Source organism: Pangasianodon hypophthalmus, chromosome 2 (assembly GCF_027358585.1).
Source record: "Pangasianodon hypophthalmus isolate fPanHyp1 chromosome 2, fPanHyp1.pri, whole genome shotgun sequence".
NCBI lineage: Eukaryota > Metazoa > Chordata > Actinopteri > Siluriformes > Pangasiidae > Pangasianodon > Pangasianodon hypophthalmus.
In genome coordinates, this window is record NC_069711.1 from 7,925,616 (window position 1) to 7,946,889 (window position 21,274).

Consider the following 21,274-nt stretch of genomic DNA (forward strand, 5'->3'; position numbering starts at 1 on the left):
AACAGGCTAATATTTCAGCATGAAGGTCACAGCTGTCTTTCAGCTCATAGGGTATTTTCTATCAATACATTGTTTAAGACAAGCACTCAGCAGCACTAAAACTCCTTAAACTCACATTTTATTTAGCTACAGCCAAGCAAAGTTCATGTGAGGTCAGACTGATCAGTATCCACCAGTGGCTTTATCACATTGTTTATCCTCTGGCAAATCATGGAGCTGTACCCAATTTATGGTTTATTCTGTTCTGATGCCAACTAAACCTCTGAGCTGCTGCAGCCCCTTCAGTCTCCCACCATCAGCTGCCAATACCAATTAGTCCCAATGTACCCTATTTGTTAGTACACTGCCTCTAACAACACAGCAAGTTTTGTCTAGTCTTTATTATAGTGCAAATCCAGCCATAAGATCCAGATAGATATGGTCATTTAAATGATCAGCCAGTGCAAATGAACCATGATGTTCCTTCAGAAGTACTGCACCACACAATATAAAGGAATTTTTCTTAATTTGCTAGAGATTATGATTTATGTAGACAAAGAGATACAAAAATACTACTTCCCAAGCGCCTCATTTAACCAATCAGAAGAAAAGTGTTTAAACAGAACTGCTGTTGACTTCCTACTTTCCTGTGACTTTCCAGTTCAGCTGTATACAATTGTATGTAATCGATATCCAAACTATATACTGAGCAAATCAAAAAGTCCTAAGTACCACAAAGTAAAGAAAGAGGGTCATATGTAAATCGTATGCCAATCAGATGCAGGTAGTGAGAACAAGGCATGTGGCTGAAAGACCATGAATATATAGACATATTGTAACCATAAAATATTAACCACAAAATGTGTACTCAGATTTGATAATATTTAATCCTCAGTGGTATAGATGTATGGAACCGGTATAGTGCACAAGGTGACACGGAGGCCTGAAAGTGATCTATATGACCTTATATAGGCATCGGTATCCTGCTAAGTGGGGAGAGCAGGAACAAGCTGTAAATTTAAGTGAGAAAGACTGCCTTAAACAATAACGTAAGCATATATGGGGATGTTGAGTCTTGTGAAAAACAGGATGTGGAAGTTTTTTCATGTAAATGTATATAAGAATGTCCTTCTGAAGAGTTGGGTAGCTTTTCTCTGCAGACAACACCTTAGCTTGATTCTTGAAAGAATAAAGTCTATGGCCTCAACACCTCTGCTCTCCAGAGTGATCTTTGATTTTCATTACTACGACAAAAGACAAAAGACAAAACACACTCTTACACCTACATACAACACTAACATACACAGAAGCACTACTAAAGTCATAACAATATACACTCACTGACCACTTTATTAGGAATGCTATACTAATACTGGGTAGGGTCTCCCTTTGCTCTCAAATATTCTTCATGGCATGGATTCCACAAGACGTTGGAAACATTCCTTTGACATTCTGGATTATGTTGACATGATTGCAAATCTCCTGTTCTACCACATCCCAAAGGTGTCCTATTGGATTTGGATCCGGTGACTGGGAAATAATCATTTCTTATTATTTTGTTTTGCATTAAACTTTTAAAATCCTGTGAAGTATTACACAGTGTCATCTGTTGTAAAATGGAGTATTGTGCAGCACACTATAGTGACTCATTGTCCTTCTTTGACTATCTGAGTCAGTGCTCTGAGTTCTTTAAAAAGGTTTCTGGTAAATGTGTCCAAGCAAATAGTTAATTTTGTTTCACATGTTTTTTTTTCTGTAGAAGTGCATATGTATACTATGTGTGGATAAATCCATATAAACACATATTGTGAAATGGAAACATAAAAGCTTGATCTTTCCATTAAAAAAAGTCAATTGTATTCCCTACTCTCTCTCTTTTTGCAGTGCTGTACAGCTAATGAATTTAGATCTTTAACTCTGCTAAGATGACATATATTAATCATCACACATTTCATTGCAAACAACTCTGTATAGAATGTATCTTTCTTCTGTAAGGTAGTATACATTCATTTGTCTTTAGTAACCACTCCATCCTGGTCAGGTTTGCACAGCGTGGGAGAAGTCACCCCGGAAGGGATGTCAGTCCATTGCATGGTACCACGCATGCACACAGTAACACCCTTGGACAATTTAGTGTAGAAAACTTACATGGACACACTCCACACAGACATTAACCCAAGCTCAGGCTCGAACTGGAGACCCTGGAGCTGCGCCATTAAAAATGGATCATCCTTAAAGGATTCAGACACCGCATGCTAAACCTTATACGAGAATCTCAAAATTTGCGAAGCAACAAATAATACATAAAGGTGTTTTTTTTTTAATTTGTATTTCAATTCAATTTTATTTACTTAGTGCTTTTAATAATGGACATTGTCACAAAGCAGCTTTATAGAAATATATAAATTAAGGATATAAATTTTAAATTTAACACATTAAAATATTGGAAAGATTCTGCACTGCTACACTGAAAGTCTTAAATATTCAGTAAATCATACTCAATGTACTGCAAAAGAGAATAGTTTATTCTCTGTGAAGAGTACACTGACTGTATGAATGTGAAAATCTTCTTCTTTTGCTCCTTTTAACATAACTTAACGTGTTATGTGGTTGGATATATGAAACCATGATTCATGAAACTGGGGAATGTGCAGTAAAGACAATACAGTACTACATTTAATATAAATAAACATTAGGGCTGTATTTTTAACAGTGTTCCCCACTTTTTTTTTTTTTTTTTTTACAAATAAAAGCTTTAATATACACCCATCATCCATTACATTAAAACCATTGAGGGTGAAGTGAATAACATTGATTATCTTGTTACAATGGCATCTGTCAAGGAGTGGGATACATTAGGCACCACATGAACAGTCAGTTCTTGAAGTCGATGTGTTGGAAGCAGGAAAAATGGGCGAGAGTAATGAGCAACTTTGACAAAGGCCAAATTGTGATAGCTAGGGGCTGTCAAGGTTGGCACTGGGTAGCAGAAATTGCTGAAAAAGTTAATGCTGGCTATGAAAGGTGTCAGAACACACAGTGCATCACAGCTTGCTGCGTATGGGGCTGCGTAGCCGCAGACCAGTCTGAGCGTCCATGCTAACTCCTGTCCACTGCTTGAAGTGCCTACGATGGGCACGTGAGCATCAGAACTGGACCATGGAGCAATGGAAGAAGGTGGCTTGGTCTGACGAATCGCGCTTTCATTTACAGCTGGCTGTGTGCGCGTCGCTTACCTGGGGAAGAGATGGCATGAGGATGCACTATGGGAAGAAGGCAAGCCAATCTCAAGCCAACTGCGCATCTGTGGGATGTGCTGGACAAACAAGTCCGATCCATGGAGGCCTCACCTTGCAACTGTCAGGACTTAAAGGATCTGCTGCTAATGTCTTGGTGCCAGATACCACAGCACACCTTCAGAGATCTCGTGGAGTCCATGCCTCGGTCCATGGGGGACCTACACAATATCAGGAAGGTGGTTTTAATGTTATGGCTGATTGATGTATGATGAAAGAATGTGAGTAATAGAACATTTCATATCCAGATTTGGTCTTGAACCTTGTTTCTAATGCCCAAGGGCACAGCAGCTGAAAATGTTACACATTCATTGATGAATCACAGCTTCAATTTCTTTTCAGGCTTTTTTTTTCTTTCAGTTTCTGATTTGTGTTCCTATGTTGTTGTAGATTCTCCATGACCCACTGAGTGGATGTTAAATCCAAATGGAAACAATTGAGAGCGACCTTGGGAGTGGGTGAGAGTCAGGGATGATTTTTTTTTTTTTTCATTTATTATATATTTTCTTTTTTTAAGCATTGTAGTAAAATAATATTTTAGCCTTGACAAATCTGGAGCAAGCTACTTCAATGGGAATTAGTTTTGGGTTTCGAAACAGCCCCACTTTTGAAGTACCTTTGTAAAAAACTTTTTTTCCACTAACATCCTTAAAATGAGATAGGAAATAAGTAGTAAGTAATAATGCATCCATTTAATTTCACCTTTCTCTACTCCCTTACATGTCCTTCATTTTAACAAGTGATATGTGAATGACTCACAGTGTGTCTGAATGGAGCGCACTGTTTATAAATCAATCTTGAAGGTCACCTCTTGCACCCACAACCTCTCACACTCCCTCACCCACCACACACACATTATGAGAGAGTCCTTTTCAATCAAGTACATCATAATACCTTGAGTATAAACATAGTATACTTCCACAAAACCACATCATTTTTTGTACTTTGGAACTCCAAGAGGAGAAAGCCAGTGTGTGAGCCATGAGGTCCAGCTACTTTCTGTTCTTCTCCTTGCTGTTGGTGTCGTACGGCTCCGCTGCCGTCATCACAGGGGTGAGTGAACTGGATTTAACCAGGGTTTTACTGACAGGCTTGATTGAAAGTAATTACTTCTTTAAAATCTACACTGGCATTATATGATTATATGGTTCATTGTTTAAATGATGTACATTGGCACCTATGACCTGTGATAGTAGCAATATCCTATCACACTTTGGAAATGTATTTGACATTTATTATTGTGCTTTTTTTTTGTTTGTTTGTTTTCTGTGTACACTCATTACCTTTTTTTCATGATTTTTAAGGTAATGTAAAGAGACAGAAACTTTCAAGTCACTTTTTGGTGGTTTATATACAGAATCTACATAAATCCCATAAGATGCTTGTGGGAATTTTATCTAAACACATTTAAAATATACAACTAAATACAATTTAAAACAGTAAATGTTTGGGTTTGTTCTATTAAAATAAAATAGTTATGAGAAATAGATCATGATATAATTTACCAGTTATACCAATTAATTTATCAGATATAATTTACCAATTATATTAGTTTGCTATTGAATATCAGAGAAAAGAAGCCATATTCTTTTACTTGATTAGTTTATAAATAAAATGCAATGAAATATTTGGTGTTACTAAAATGTAGCCGAACCCCTTTCTGGATATAACGGACACACAGTATGTGTGTATACTACACAGTGCTAAGAGCTTCCACGTGTAAGTGAATAAATAAAATTATCTTGCAAATTGCAGCTGTGGTTGGTAAAATTTAAGGAGAATAACCACTTTCAAAGTAATTAGATGTATGTATCAATGAATATAAAATAATGTGACTTATTTATATTTAATTAACAATAAATTTTGGAGTGAAGTATATGATTATATACACTATTATCATTTAAATTTATTTTAATGATTAGTCCATGTCTTAAGTACAAATTAAATGGAAGAGCAAATTTAATGTGTCTTTGTAAGACTATAACATTTGGTGAAACCTCTTACAATTCTGCAGTAAGCAAAAGGAAAAAAAGTAAAAGAACTGCTGAAAATTCTTATGAAAATTATTTTTAGTCATTGTCAGTCAAGCACTAATATTACTCAGGGTGTGATTTGCCAGACGACAAATAAAACAATGAGGAATCAGGTCCTTCTGCGTCTTCAGCCGTTATTATGGACATCCATATTTGCTCTGTATGCGTATTTTAATTTGCCACATGCTCACCATTTATGTCGCTAAATCGAAGTGGAAGATCTAGTGCAGTCAAGCATATGGGAGAGCAGCAATGGAGTGCAATTACTGCCACTAAATATGAGGAATCCTATGACATTGATGCATTTACAGTGTCAACTCTGCATCATTAATGAAATAATGCCTGGTAAACAGCAACTGCAATTCAACTTGATTTGGATTTGTCTGCAGTAATTACTGTACCTTGTTGAAATATTTCCCTGGTTGTATCCTTATATTTTTAAACCCCTGGATCATTGTCTGATTTATTTAAAATATGCACCTTGTGAAATATGTGCAAGTATGTGTATTTTAAAATTTATCATTAGCCATTTCTTTAAAAGACCCAATTAGAAGCTCCCGAGTGGCGTAACAGAACAACGTTGACCTATCACCGGGAGATCATAAGTTTGAATGCTGTGGCTGGGAGCCAAAGGGAACAAAATTGGGCATGCTCTCTGGGTAGGTTGGATGGCATACTCTCTCCCCCCTGTCAATCACAGTAATACTAGCCAATCATGGGTGTCTGTGAGCTCATGTATGCAGAAGAGGGCAGATAGCACGTGTGTTACGAAGGGAGTGGAGTGGATGGAGTTGGAGGAAGGATGTGTTAGCTGTCATATGAGAGCTATCTGGGGTGTAGGAATTGGCAGGTGAACAGATTGGGGAGAAAATGGTGGGGGGAAAAAGACCCAAATGCACTGGCACCACTTTTTTGTGTTTTATTGTTGGACAGCAAATATCAGCAAAATTGGCGAGAAGGCCACTATAGCTTCAGTAACTAGGTCACAGCGTGGGAGGCTACAGAACTGGATTCCATTAGATGTGTCTCCTTGATGGCTCTACTTGGCTTTCCCCCAGCCTGCACCTATAAACACTTCTCTGGCCAGATGTGTCACTGTGGTGGTAATAGTAGAACTGACTTCTCAGGGCTGCTAGGTGGAAAGGGCCCTCAAGGGGCACATCTTAAATGCATACATTTTCCAGAAATATGAAGGGGGCCCACAGAACTTGCTAAATCCTTCTCTCTTCTCTCTTTGGTCATGTGGGTGTTGGATGGGTACTTTTTTTAATTTGAATTTTGCTCAAGATCCTGATAAATAGATTAGTCAAAACCAAATCTGACTGAAAAATCATTGTAAATGTAAGAGACTCCATATGCTAGAATGCCACGGTAACAGCTCCACCCTCAACTTCGCACTTCAGCTGGCACTCCATCTCACTGGAATCCTAATGCCGGCAGCTAGTTTCCTAGCCAATCAAGAATGCTATGTGGGTCAAGCTCAAGCCTTTAGTCCAGTTGTTTTTAGTGTGCGGATGAAGTATTTCTTAAGTCTGTTACAGGCCTTGTTCTAATCTGTGCCTGTTTCTTTAGTCAGTCCTGAAGTTCAGTTTCAGTTTGTCCTCGACTGAAACTAATATCACTAGTTCTCGACTGTGTTATTGCATATCTGTTCCCAGGTTCATTTTTGAGTTATGTGTTGATTCCATCCAAGGCTTGTCTTATTAAAGAAGTGCTGCATTATTCTAAAGACACTGCAGGAGACAAATCTACCTAACAGGTGGAAACAGTCAGCCTGGACACTGGCCTGAAAATGCTCAACCAAACTCAATTTCACATTTGCTGACTGCAAACAACAAATTCACCCGTGAACTCCTGTTGTTTCCCATGATTCCAAGATCTTATTACGAGAAAACTCTGAACTTGATGCCAATGCCTGACAAGGTTTTGCTGTTCATTTGCTGTTAAGGTTTTCTCCTACAGTTTGTAGTGTCATTTATCATCTTGCTGTGAATCAGGAGAGCATCAACAGGCAGAAGAGACATGGTCTTAGGAGCAGTTCTTTCCATTTTTTCAGATGTCTGGAGAGGAACTTTTCAAGATCAGCCAAGCTCAAAGGTTCAAAGTGGTTGGAACAAGCAGAACCTCATTACAGTGTGACATTAAAGGATTGAGGGATGAAACTGTCATGGCATTTTGATCCAGCTGGATAACCTGTTTAGAGAATGAAAACCACATTCAGAAGGTTATTGTATTGTGATTGCGTCTTCCCGGTCATGGAAATGGATCAAACCAGACTTTCTACTGAAGATCCTACTCATGTTTATTTGTAACAACCTCAGAGACAAGCAACTGTAACTTCACATACATTTTTTTTTGCTTTCTTCCCTCTTGATTGACTTACTAGCTCGCTAGCCTGGGTGGCAAAGACAAGCAGATTACACGCAGGGTTCAAACAGGATATCACTAGAGACATTATCAGGAGAAGATAAAGACTAAAGATAAAGATAAAGGCTGCACAAAGTTGCCCCTCCCAGGGATTCATGTAATTGCTTGTTTTCCATAGTCTGTATTAATGCACTCATTTTTTTTAGCTTATTTAATTGCAAGTGAACATTTGAATGTGCTTTAGGCTGGCTAATGAATTTATCATCAATTTTCATGCTTTCGTTTTATTGGCTCACACTCACAACACCCGTACATGTATATGAGGGACTAGTGGATGGGAGCTTGTTATCATTCAGCTGAAGCTGATTCATCATTTTCTCTTGAATCACCCTTTTGGCTGTTTCATGAATCAGATGCAGATTTGTTCATATGTTACTCAAGTCTGCTTTCGTTTCTGTGAAACTTTGATGAAAGTCCTTTGTGCCCAGAGAAAAACAAGGTGAACATCAATTTCAGTATAGCATATGAAATTTAATAGCTGCTTGTCACAATACAGCGTCACACTGATACTAACGTATCATTATACCCTTAGAGAAATGAGATGATTCAATAAAATTGCTGCGATTAAATCAATATACTGTATATCCATGTCTGTGTGTGTGTGTGTGTGTGTGTGTAGTCATGTGAAAAAGATTCGCAGTGTGGTGGCAGTATGTGCTGCGCAGTCAGTCTGTGGATACGCAGCCTTCGGATGTGTATTCCGATGGGACTGGAGGGAGAGGAATGCCATCCCATGAGCCATAAGGTGAAACTACTTGTTTTTTTCCCCTAATTCCGCTCTTTTCCTCATTTCTATCCATTCAACGCTGCATTACACTTTGCTTTAACACCACACTGTGTGCCTTTCAGTCTTGAAGCTGTAGGAATCATGTTTAGCTACCAAATGAATATATTTTGTATGCAATTTGAGAGTACTAACATAGCTTTTTAACTTGATGCAGGAGACAGTATGCTACTGTCTCTTACTTCCTGGTAGAAGATAAATGTTCTGGTTAAGTGGAATTTGTGTGACAATTGTAATAAAATTTTACTCATTTAGATCGTTTTAAATTGGGGTTTTTCCTTTTTCGTTGATCAATAATGTTATGTTTTCTAACTTGTCTACTTACTGCAATCATTTTATCTGCAGGTTCCATTCAGTGGGAAGAGGCTCCATCACACATGCCCATGTTTGCCAAACTTGGCATGTATTACTACAGAGGAAGGCAATTTCAGATGTGCTTCACCATCCAAGTTCCAAGATTATTATCTCTGAATGATATACATGCTCATATGTGGAAGGCTGTATAAAATGTATAGTGTCAATTTTGTCAATTAATTTATGGAAATATTACTATTTATTGAGAAAATACCCATTTCATATTGAGCCATCACCGATCAGTGTTGTCTCCTAATGTCTTCATTATTAAAATAAAAGATCATGATTGTATTTTGCAGCAATAAAGTCTGTACATGAACAGTGAATCATTGCTATGTGATACTATTGCTCTTTTCATTATTTTGATGCAATTATTTATCATTATCATTACTATGCAAAATGGCTACTGCTATTGCTATAAATATGCCCTATGTGGATTTTCAATTCAAACCACAAATCATGTAATCACATACAGGCAGCTGGTTCTAATCCAACCAAAAACAATTTTGTCAATAGAAATGAGTGATCCACTGAATCAAACCAGTCAATACATCACTGAAAGGGCAGTGTAAAGCTGCTTATTAGCAAGACAGCATACTTTATCATTACAAATGACTGATGTAGCTGTACTGGCAGAATGGCAGCCTGACTGATATACTGTACATTAAAAGCTCCTTTCTTAGACAGGAAGCATCGAAGCCGAATTGGTCGTTCCACTATTTCATAGATTTCATGGTATAACTGACAGTATGTGTTACAATCTTAATTATATATATACAAACAGTACATTGATTGATTGATTGATTGATTGATTAAGCAAGCAAGTAATCTTGTGACTCGTTCAAGCTTTTGATATATCAGTTATATGTATATATAGTAATAGAGAATTGGAAAATGATCAATTATGATAAAAATGGTTGCATTGTTTTTATATTTGATTGCATCATTTCTCCAAAAGCCAAAATATTTGTTTTTAAATTGTCTGTATTTCTGTAAATGATGTGTGAGTGTGTGTGTGTGTGTGTGTGTGTGTGTGTGTGTGTGTTTGGGGCAGGGGTCTGGGGGGGTTGGCGATTGTAATATTAAGGGGTTCAGCTTTTCTTGTATATTCTTGAATATTGCATATTCTAATATCCAACATATTCTACACCATTTAACTGTTCAGACATTTTGCCAAATAATTCAGATATAATGCATTAATAATTACCTTTCTGCCTAACACACTTGAGGTTTGGTGGGAAATGAAAAAGGTTTAAAATATGCTGAAGGGCCAAAGGACACCAGTTTTGTTTTGTTTTGTTTTTTTTTCCTGAAGGATATGCATTGTATTTACTAATCCAGTACCATCCTTGACAAAGATGAAAATAACTTGAGGAAATGCCAGTGCTGATTCAGTCATTTTCAAAGCTGAGCTGTAGAAGAAGGATGACAGGCAGCATAATGGATAGAGTGGAGTTTCAGTGGCAGCTGAAAGGCACATTTGGCTTATTTTACTGAAGCCTTTGTGAAAGCACCTATTTCCACATGATGCAGAGAATAAAAACTCTACAATCAATGGACAGCTGAACACAATGTCTTCTTTGTAGCCTACACAGTTGCTTTAAATAACATTTGTTTCAGTGAAAAAGAGCAAATGGCGTTACAAATCCCTTCCAACTCTGCTCAGTTAGCCCAGGAACAAATTTAGAGAGCACAACCTTAGTTATAATGAGTTAGTCTAAGTGGGTGAAACATAACATGGGAGTGCAAATGAAGCAACATTGTAATCCCCAATATGCCTGGTCCCATGGATTTCAGATTCAGCAACACAATGAAACATAAACATTAAAAAAAAAATCACTCACACACATAAAAGACAAACACGTAGCTACAAACTTGACAACATCTTATATGCAGTACATTGTACCAACTTCTAGATTCACTCGTTCAATGACATTCATATTCAGTAATCACTTCATCCTGGTAAAGGTGATGCTGGATCCAGAGTCTTTCACCGGAACTCAGGGTGCTGGATGAGATATCAGTCCTTCACAATGCAAATCTGAACACGGATTAAACAAAACAACAACTTTATAAGCAGTGGGAGATTTTCCTCAAAGCATCTCAATAACAGCACTTATCGAAACAGTACTAGATCAGTCATATAAAATGAGTGTGAATGTGTGTTCATGGTGCCCTGAGAAAGACTGGCATCCCATTCAGGATGCATTCCTGCCCTGCACCTAGAGGACAGGAACCACTGTTACCCCGGCCAGGAAAAAAAGCTTACTGCAGGACTGAATTAATTATCTAAAGAAAAATTTATAGGCCATATTTAAACATGTTATGGCAATCAGTTTTATTTGACTTCCAATACAGACAATGCAAATGTCTCTGTAACACCAGTCCATTATTATTTATTAACAAAAACATCAATAAAAGTTTGTTCAAGTCCTTCTATAATTTTTTTTTAAATATCAGTTAAATAACAGGAAGGTGAAAGGATGTTGCTTCGTCCACACACAGAAGTCCAGGTGTTATATGTAGAAAAAGACTTCTGACACACCAAATGAAAAAGAAATCTGTTAAAGTCTTTGCAAATATATTACATAGGAAATATAAAGAAGTAGAAATAAGTTATACAGAAGTTACAGCAAAATATGTTTTGCTGAGAAACATATGAATGTGTTTGTTACACTCTTAAAAACGGTTCAATCGAGAACCCTTGGGGTTCTTTGGTTTGTCCACCTGGGACATAGAAAAATCCTATGTACAATCATACACCAGAGTGTTTCCCTAAGCAAGGGGGTTGAAAGTAGAACCCATTTAGGAAGTTACGATCATGTATGTATCCAAAGAATCCTTGAAAAAAAACATACAGCCATGTGTTAAGTGTTGATTTGTATGATCAGTGAAAGTGAAGCGTGAAAGAAGATACTGTATTTCCACCTTTTGTGTGATGAATATTATGCGTGATTATATATATATATATATATATAGCTCATGATACCTAAAATGACAATATGTTGAATCTGTATTTTTAAACAAAGCATTTCTGTATCAATTAACCAGCCAGATGCTATTTTGGAGACATCGAAAATATTTAATGTTATTACATAGATTAGACGTTTGGGTCTATGAGCACAGTGAATAGGTGGTTGAGTGAGCAGCACTAAAACTACGGTAATGAATAGGTATAAAATGGTGTCTTGAGAATGTGAGGTGGTCACACATCTACACCAAACTGCAAAAAGGTTGCTATAACAGACAGCTGTTTAGTCATTCCACCACTGTTAATGCAAACCCATAGCAATGTTTTAAGAGAGACACAGAAACACCTTATTTAAATAGAATTGTAAAAACATTATTCCTTTTGCGTTCAGTATACTATTTTTGCCTCTTTTCCTTTTCATGTTTTATTTCAAGTTGCACTACAGTGCTGTTGAATATTCTTGAATCTGATTGTTCAGATGGTGTTGATTAATTTTCTATAACAGCAGTTCTGACAATAGTGCTGGCTGTAATTCCAATGACAGATTTATATTAATGTACTCTTTCTAATATTCTCTCTTTCTATAGCAACAGCTCATTCACAGGGACTTGTACAGCAGACCCTCCACATAATTTAAGCTTAATAATTAAAAATGTGTCGTTATTTAACAAAGAAGCTTTCTGTAAGTAGATGTTTATTTTACATTTATGGAAAGAGTCTTGGGCATCAATGCATTGTAACAAGTCTTCTGCTATGGGAAAGTGTTCTGGAAAGAGGACACTTTCTTCAAGTGAGGGAACAACTGTTTATAGATGCTGTAACGTAAGTGATATTAGATACAGGAACTAACTTGTCTCACAGATGTTACACAACATCAAACATAACCATAAACAGTTCACAAAGTATGCCGTCAGTTATTAAATGCAAAATTATAATCGTTGGCAAATTGCTGTGGTATAAGAGGAGTAAAACACTTTGGGGTGTGCCGGTATAGGAAAATAATAGGAAAAAGTTATGTAATCAAGAGGTGGTAATGCATCACACCACCTGATCGTTGATTATTGTCCTATAACGGCACACACCGCAATGATTTACTAATCAGTTATGAACTTTCGTGTAATTTATTATGTTGGAAAACCTATTTTTGTCAAACCAGTTCATTACAGCTCTGTTTTGGTCTTATGAAGTCCTTTTTTTTTTAAATTAATCAACATTTCTTAAGAACCTTTCAACAGAAGAAAAATATAGGTGTAGACCGGAAACTTTCTTTAGATCACACAATATGGCTCCATGGGCGTTTGTGTAGGACTAGTCAAGCAGCAAGGGAAGCAGGCTCGGCATCGTGTCCTGAGCTCCTTGTTGAAAACAAAGCAAATGAGCGGGTTGGCAGCTGCCTGAGCGAAAGTGAGCCACACTGCAGCACTCACGTATGCCCGCGGCATGCCACTATCCTTCACCAATACTTGCGCATAGCACAACACAATGTACGGTGCCCAGAGCAGCAGGAAAGCCAGCGTTATCATGTAGTACATTTTCCCAATTCGCTTCTCCATCTTGAACTCATCCAGGACAAGCAGCCTTCTGTTGGCACTGTGTGCTACCTGCCTAATGCCCACTAGAGTGGGTGGCGTCGGACCACGTCCAAATCCAGCGATCCAGTTAGCAGCCGCTTGACCTGTGGCTCCGGGCCCATGAAAAGTCCAGTTGTGGCTGACAGCTGGGATTAACTGGGCTGGCTTCATCTTGCGGTGGTCATACACAAAGCACAGCATCTTGACATACACTGCGTGTGTGGCTCCCACTACCACAGCTAACATCAGCGTGAATCCCAGTGTGTCGTTGGCCCTCGCGTAACGTTGCTCAAACATGCACTGCTCCTCCTCATGCATGAATCTGTATGTGTTCATGTCAAACACAGGTGGCAGGGCCATGGCCGCTGCCAAAATCCATGAAACACCAATGACGGCAGTGCACGTCCATGGCGTCACGCGCTTGGCGTAGAAGCGGTGGTGTGCGATGGCCATATAGCGCGTGACACTCACACCAAACAACATGAAGGCGGCATGGAAGCAGAAGAGAGCAGACAGAAAGGCCACGGCTTTGCAGCTCGTGGCTCCGTAAACCCACATCGAACCCGGACCACGTGCCACAGACGCCATCATGAATGGGAAGCACGATGCCGAGCGTGCTATATCACCCAAGCACAGATCAACGAGAAAATAATAGGGTGCTTTGTGAAGAGAACGATCCTTAATCACCAACAGTGAGATCAGCATGTTTCCCAACAAACTGATCCCTGCTATGAGACCGAGAGAGGCCAGTTTCACAGCAGAGGAAGTGATGGCATAGTCCTGGAGCGAGGGCTTGTTGCTTTCGCCTGGATCGCTCGCGTTGGCCATCTGCGCATGCGCACTGTCCACAGCGACGCCCCGACTCCGTAATCCAGCATTAAGTAAGCTCGTGCGTTAAAATGCTGGCGGCGATGAAGATTTCTGAATCAATACATAAGAGCCTTCTTTAGGGTCCATACCCCGTTTCTTATGAAAGAATCTGTAATCTGAAATCCTTCCCAGCAGACACAGGCTCTGTGATTCCAATCCCCGCATCACAGATTCCCATCTCTTCCCAATACATGTCTAGTTTTCCTGTTCAATTCCTGGTACAGCTCCGCGTCCTCGTGCGGTTAAAGATCCAGGTTCGAGCAGAAGCCTAGGAAGGAAGGCGAGAAAGGTTCCGTGTTCCTGTTTATTTCCTCCGGGGGGGAAACATGGGGGAACCTCCGGGGACAAACAGAGCACGACGTCGCTTCGGCTTCATGCGCAGCTGGCCAGATGTTTCGTAATCGGAGGTGATGATATCATGTTTGCATGATCTGGGGTCCATATGAACACCAGAAGACTGGCTGTTCGGCTGAATTTCCCTTCCAGACTGAAGTAAACGCGTCTTCTGCTCCAATCCAACGCGCTTGCACTGAGCATTTAAAGACACAGAGAGCACAGAGAGCACAGAGAGCTGGATACACACTGTCCCTCACTCACACTGATCATCTGGTGCCAGCTTAATACACACTGGCTCATCAAACACTGATATGCTTAGTTCAACATATTAATCAATATGTTAATTAATTAAATACAGCAAGATTCAATTCAACTCTGTAACTGTTTATGTCAGCACTGTGTGCATTGATTCATCATCATTCATCATATTTGGTCTTTGTATTATTTAGCGGTGTTAAAGCTTTTATTATTTGTTACATGATTGTATATAACAGGATCTGAGAAATATGTAATTGCATATCATTTAGAATGATGATGATGATGATGATGATGTTTATATGGTTAGCAAGCATTCCTCCTATATAAACACTGTCAAGGCAGAGAGGTGTGAATTTCATGTGTTCCAAGTAACATTAGACCTTCTCAGTGTTCATGATGACGCCAAACAAACAAGTCATGCAGCTGCATTCTGGATCTGTTGCAGAGGTCGAATGGGGAGCAGAAACAGACCTGCCAGGAGTGAGTTGCAGTAGTCCAGTCTCAAAATGACAAGGGACTGAACAAGCACCGGAGTGGCCTGTGTGGATAGTAATGGAGGAATCCTAATATTGTAAAGAAGAAATCGGTATGAGTGGGTCAGATTAGTAATGTGAGAGGAGAAGTATGTTTGATTGTCCATGGTTACACCAAGGATCCCTGAAGTGATAGAAGCTGAGAGTTGTCCAGGGAGAGCACAAGATCCTGATGTGGGGATGCATCACTTGGAATGAACAGCAGTTCGGTTTTGCTGGGATTAAGGTTCTGCCGATGAGAGGTCTGCAGGACATCCCCTTCCATCTTTACCTACAGAATTTGTAACAGCTGAACTGTTATTTCAACACTTCAGATAGTTTGGCATCCCAGAGGACATTGTCTCAGACAGAGGGCTGCAATTGATGTCTTACGTTTGCTGAACAATGGAGAAATGTGTAACTGTGAGTTTGATTTCAGGCTACTACCCCCAGGCATACAAATAGGTTGAGACCGCTAATTGAGAAATTGATTGATACCTCTGCACCTTTTGTAACATCCAGCTGGGGCAGTGGTCATGTTTCCTCCCATTGGATGAATATGCCCAAAACTCCCTGTGTCACTCAGAAAGACAACTTACAAAAATTAAAGTGTGCACTTGGTTACCAGCCACCTTTCTTTCCCTGGAATGCCAGGGATTAATTAGCAAGGCAAGGGTTAATTGTCAACCCCATCTCTGCAACCCCTGAAGGTACACTGTTACATTATCACCAATCAAGCACCTATCCCTGTTCACAACCACCTGAGTACTAATAGAACTCACCTGTTTGAAATCTCCTTCACTCCCATAAATAACCCACATCCTTGTGAAGTCTCAAACCAGCATTGCGACTGTGACGATTCCAGGCTTTTGTTCTCTGCCTGTTTTGCCTGGTTGTTTTGACCACAAACTGCTTATTATTTACCCCTTTAGCCTTGCCTAGTTTATGAATGTTTGAAGAGTGCCTGATTATAATCTTGTCCCTCCTTCTGGGTATTACCCAATTACTGTATACATTTGTGGACAACATGACATCATTGCAGGTTTGAAGCCTAAATTTGGTCAAAATGAAAGGCGCTATCTTGACTGAGTTTGCGAAGTCAAAATTGGAGCCAGAGCATGCACAGAAGACACTGCTGGTCGGACATTGGGTCCACCTTTGCCCACCTATTTTGGTTGTGGACACTCTTCATTCATGCTTGGATTGTGCATGTCGAGAGACATTACATAAGATGGCGTGAACTCTAGTTCAAAGTGGTAAGTACAATGCTATTAATATGCAACATTCTAAATTGTAGTTATATAATTCATGCAAATATATTGATTTTTACCATTGCCAGGAAAAGACATTACAACTTTGAGTCATGACTGACTGAGCTACCATTTGCTAGCCAGCTGACACTGGCTAATTCATCATGTTAATCAAAGTAATGAACTATAATTAGCTAATGTAATGTACAAACTGAAAATATACTGGTAAACAGCAGTCAGCAATTAGACTCAACACAACCTATTTTCTGATCTCCATGATTTTCATCTAGCTCTGACACATGCAGTAAGTAACAATCTAAATGGAGAAGTGCGCTCTTTTATGGTCCATTTGCTCTGTTGGTGGAGTAAGTTTTAAAAAGGAGTAACTGGCTACCCTTACCACACTACTTCAAGTCATACAGGTCATACAGTCAATAGTAAATTGTTCATTAAATATAGCTAGTGTTTGCTTTGCCTTGGGTTATGCCATCACTTTGTTCACTCACAGTAGTTTGCTAGTTATAATATAAGTACAAAGAGCTAGCTTAGGCATCAAAATGTGCAAGATACCAGAAAGACTGCAAAGAACTCACGGCTATAGAACTGTCAAGCGATTCAGGTGCATGTTGGAAAGTGCATGCATATGTATGAGGCTTGACTGTCATTTCTAGACTGTCAATCACCTCATCAACTGCACCCTTTTAATTATCATCAAATAACTCCTTTAAAACATGTTTATTGTAAGGAAAAATACTGCGGGGATATCAAGGTCAGCAGAACTTGCAAAAACGACAGAACAGTATTCCCAAAAATAACTTGCGGAGATGTAACTTAAAAATGTAATTTTGGCTTGTTTCCATTCACTAACATGAGAATGGGCAGGGTTAAAAATTGTACTGCAGCCAGCCATTAGGGGGCCTCAGAGATATTTTGGGCTTCACTTTTCCATCCATGTTACGATGTCCACCCATATATATATATATATATATATATATATAGTCTTTGGTATTGCCTAGCTCTAACCATAAACCTGTACCTGTGTCTGTCTACCTTCATGTCAAAGGAAATCCTAGAGCTATGAAGCAGCAATGCTATATACACTCACTGAACATTTTCTGAGGAACATTATGCTAATACTGAGTAGGGCCTCCTTTTGCTCTGAACATGCTGAACTCGTTGTCATGTTCATGAAACCAGTTTGAGACAACTTTTGCTTTGTGAGATGCTGGAAGTAGCCATTAAAAGATGGGTAAATTGTGGCCATGAAGGGATGCACATGGTCAGCAACACTAAATAGGCTGTGGCATTCAGCAATGATTAATGTATTAATGGGCCCAAAGTCTGCCAAGAAAAACATCCCCACACTATTACAACACCTCCACCAACCTGGACTGTTGCCACAAGGCAGGTTGGGTCCATGGATTCATGCTGTTGGTGCCAAATTCTGACCCTGTCATCTGTGTGCCTAATCAGAAATCGAGATTCATTAGACCAGTCTATGGTTTTCCAGTCTTCACCTGTGCAGTTTTGGTGAGCCTGTGCCCACTACAGCCTCATCTTTCTGTTCTTGGCTGACAAAAGTGGAACCTGTTGTGGTCTTCTGCTGTTGTAGCCCATTTGCCTCAAGCTTCAATGTGTTGTGAATTATGAGATGTTTTTCTGCACACCACAATTGTACAGAATGGTTATCTGAGTTACTGTAGCCTTTCTGTCAGCTGGAACCAGTCTGGCCATTCTTTGTTGACCTCTCTCATCAACAAGGAATTTCTGTCTGACGTGAACATTACCTGAAACTGCTGGCCTATATCTGCATGATTTTATGCATTGCACTGCTGGCAAACGATTGGCTGATTAGAGAACTGCTTGAATGAATAGGTATACAGGTGTTCCTAATAAAGTGCTCCGTGAGTGTATACAGTATACAGGATATATACACACACTTAGGAGCTTAATCAGCCCTTCCTCCTCTTTTGTGCCTCTGCCAATGAGCTTCCCCTTTCTGGCCAGAATAACACCACAGGAAATATTTGAGGGAATGGACTCAGCATGTGGCTCTGCTGACCAAGGAAGCCAAGGTGGTGGCCCACAGTCTGCTGCCCAAGAGCCAGTTAGACTACCATGAGAAACCAAAAAAGTTGGTTTAACAAGTGGCACTGATGGCAGGAAGACATATATTGGATGAGTGTTCAAATTCTAGAGATGGATGTAATGAAAAGTCACACAGTGACTTGAACAACTCCTTTGTGATTGTGCCCAAAGCAGGAGGGTCAGTCCATTTCTGTAAGCACTTTCACAAGGTGAATGCAGTTTCAAAATTTGATGCCTATCCATTGCCTAATATAAACATGCTCCTGGATCAGCTAGGAGCTATCACCTGGTTCCCTTATCACCAAAGTCTAAGGAAGAAACAGCTTTCCCAATCTGTTCTGACCTTTTAGAATGCTAATTTTCAGTGTCTAATGGACTTGGTGCCTCTGCCCCGCAGTGTATATGCCACTGCTTATTTAGATTAAATAATACTCTAGTAATGTAATGTAATAATAATGACTAGCCATGGCATAAGCAGCAAGTCAGTGACACAACCCGGCCTTACAGCAAACCCTGCCGGTGAAGGCAGTTATAAAGACCTTGACACAAACCTGCTGAAGTGTGTGATTGGATGGATAGAGGTACAGTATCTGGGCTTCAACTTAAATCATGGGCATGTGTGTCCCTAAATTGATAAGACTACTGTGATTGTGGTCTGCCTGTGGTCAAAGATCAAAAAGGTGAGACATTTGCCTGCTCACTACAAAGGGAGCACCAGAGCTGGTCCAGTGGTCTTAGTGCTGGCAGAGGGCTTGTGTGAGTGATAAAGCAGCTTTCTGTGGTGGTCCCCTGATTCACTTCCCTTGCTTTTCTAGTGTAACTGACGCATTGGACAGACGGCTAAGGATCGTTCTGTCCCAGGTGGTGGGCAGGGAGGACTGTCTGTAGCTGTAAGCCGTAAGCTGTCTGTGCAAGAGTAGTGTCTCTACCACATGAAGGTTGCCAATGTGTGGATCACTAATTGGTATTTGGCATTGCAGACTTTTAAGTTCATAGTGGTTCATAGGCTGGGTGCGCAATGTCTCTTGTCAGGGGTGAAAGACAGATGCAGGATGGATGGCGGTTTGTGTCAGGTGATGGAGGTATGTAGCACATGGGGGCATGGTTTAGCGTGCATCTGCACTGGGAGGGAGGTGTTTGGGGATGAACTAGCGGAGCAATGACTAATACAACACACCTGAGCACTCTCTGTGCCCAAGTAGTTAGCTAAGCATGTGTGTTGCCTTGTCCAGAGTAAATCTGAGCAGGTAGCAGTCAGCCAGCCGAAAATCTGCAATTAAATTTGGTTATTGTTACTGTTCTTCTACCTAGCCAACCTAATTCAAAAAAATTCTCATATGTGCTCTGATACTGGGCCTGCTGTGGTTTCAGAAAGGTGTACTGCAGAGATTGTTATATACAGTATATATACAATACCTCCAGAAAGTATCACCCCTGAGTAATTATTTCTCTTTTTGCTGTATTGCAACATCAGACTGAAGTATATTACAATGGATTTTTTTCCTGCTCATTTTGAAGTGAGTCTCTGCAGAACTAAAATTAAATAAAGTATGTAGATCCTCAGAATTATTTAAAACTACAAAAAAATCTAAAAACTGTGAATTGTCCTTTTGTAGCAATAATAGATTTGAGTCATCTCATGTGTAGAGGGACATCCATCCATTTTCCATACTGCTTATCCTACACAGGGTCACAGGGGAGCCTGGAGCCTATCCCAGGGATCAGGGTGGGGGACACCCTGGACAGGATGCCAACCCATCACAGGGCACAATCACACACCCCCATTCACACACTACAGACTATTTGGAGATGCCAATCAGCTTACAGTGCATGTCTTTGGATTGGGGGGGGGGAACCCCTGAAGCACAGGGAGAACATGCAAGCTCCACACACACACACACTTTGAACCCCCAACCCTGGAGATGCAGGGCAACAGTGCTAACACCTAAGCCACCATGCCCCCCTGTACAGAGACATTGTATAATTTAATTAAACACATTTCTTTTCAAACCCCATTTTTTTTTTCAGATTTTTTCCCTACAAAACCCTGGTTTCATAATTAATGGCACCCTTACCATGGTCCCCTTTTTCTATTTTAAGCTCTTGTTGATCTGGAAGTATGTTTGTCATGCAAATCTTGTTTATATGTATCCGTGACCAAGTCTGAACTTCCTGGCAGAGGCAACCAGGTTGAAATATCCTGGTACTTAACAGAATTCATGATACCATCAGTGTTCACAAGAGTCCCTGATCCAACATTCACAAAACAGCCCCAAAGCATCAATGATCCACTGTCAAATTTTATAGTGGGTATTAGGTGTTTTTTGTATGCAATCGTCTTTTATTTCTAAGCATGCTAATGGTGTCCAAGACCAAAAGTTTTGATCTCATCTGACCACAACACATGTTGTTTATTGTATAATGACACTTATAATGAATTTCAGTTGCTGCATCTTGTGAAATAAACATTGGACTAAACAAAGTATGAAAGTCCTCATGTCTGTGCCACTCAATGCACTTACTATCAGCAGTAAACATCACAGAA

The 21,274-nt window shown here is 39.7% G+C and overlaps 2 protein-coding genes across 2 annotated transcripts; one reads left to right on the top strand and one right to left on the bottom strand.

The window, feature by feature from the left end:
- The first annotated feature begins 4,137 nt into the window (after window positions 1-4,137).
- Window positions 4,138-9,231, top strand: prok2 (prokineticin 2). Its single transcript, XM_026927740.3, has 3 exons — window positions 4,138-4,328; window positions 8,355-8,480; window positions 8,865-9,231. Exons 1-3 carry the CDS (start codon window positions 4,257-4,259, stop codon window positions 8,988-8,990), a joined length of 324 nt encoding a protein of 107 aa, XP_026783541.1. The 5' UTR covers window positions 4,138-4,256; the 3' UTR covers window positions 8,991-9,231.
- A 1,913-nt stretch (window positions 9,232-11,144) lies between these two features.
- On the bottom strand, window positions 11,145-14,860 carry gpr27 (G protein-coupled receptor 27). Its single transcript, XM_026923857.3, has one exon. The coding sequence runs from the start codon at window positions 14,241-14,243 to the stop codon at window positions 13,113-13,115; it is 1,131 nt and encodes a 376-aa protein (XP_026779658.1). The 5' UTR covers window positions 14,244-14,860; the 3' UTR covers window positions 11,145-13,112.
- Window positions 14,861-21,274: the final 6,414 nt, after the last annotated feature.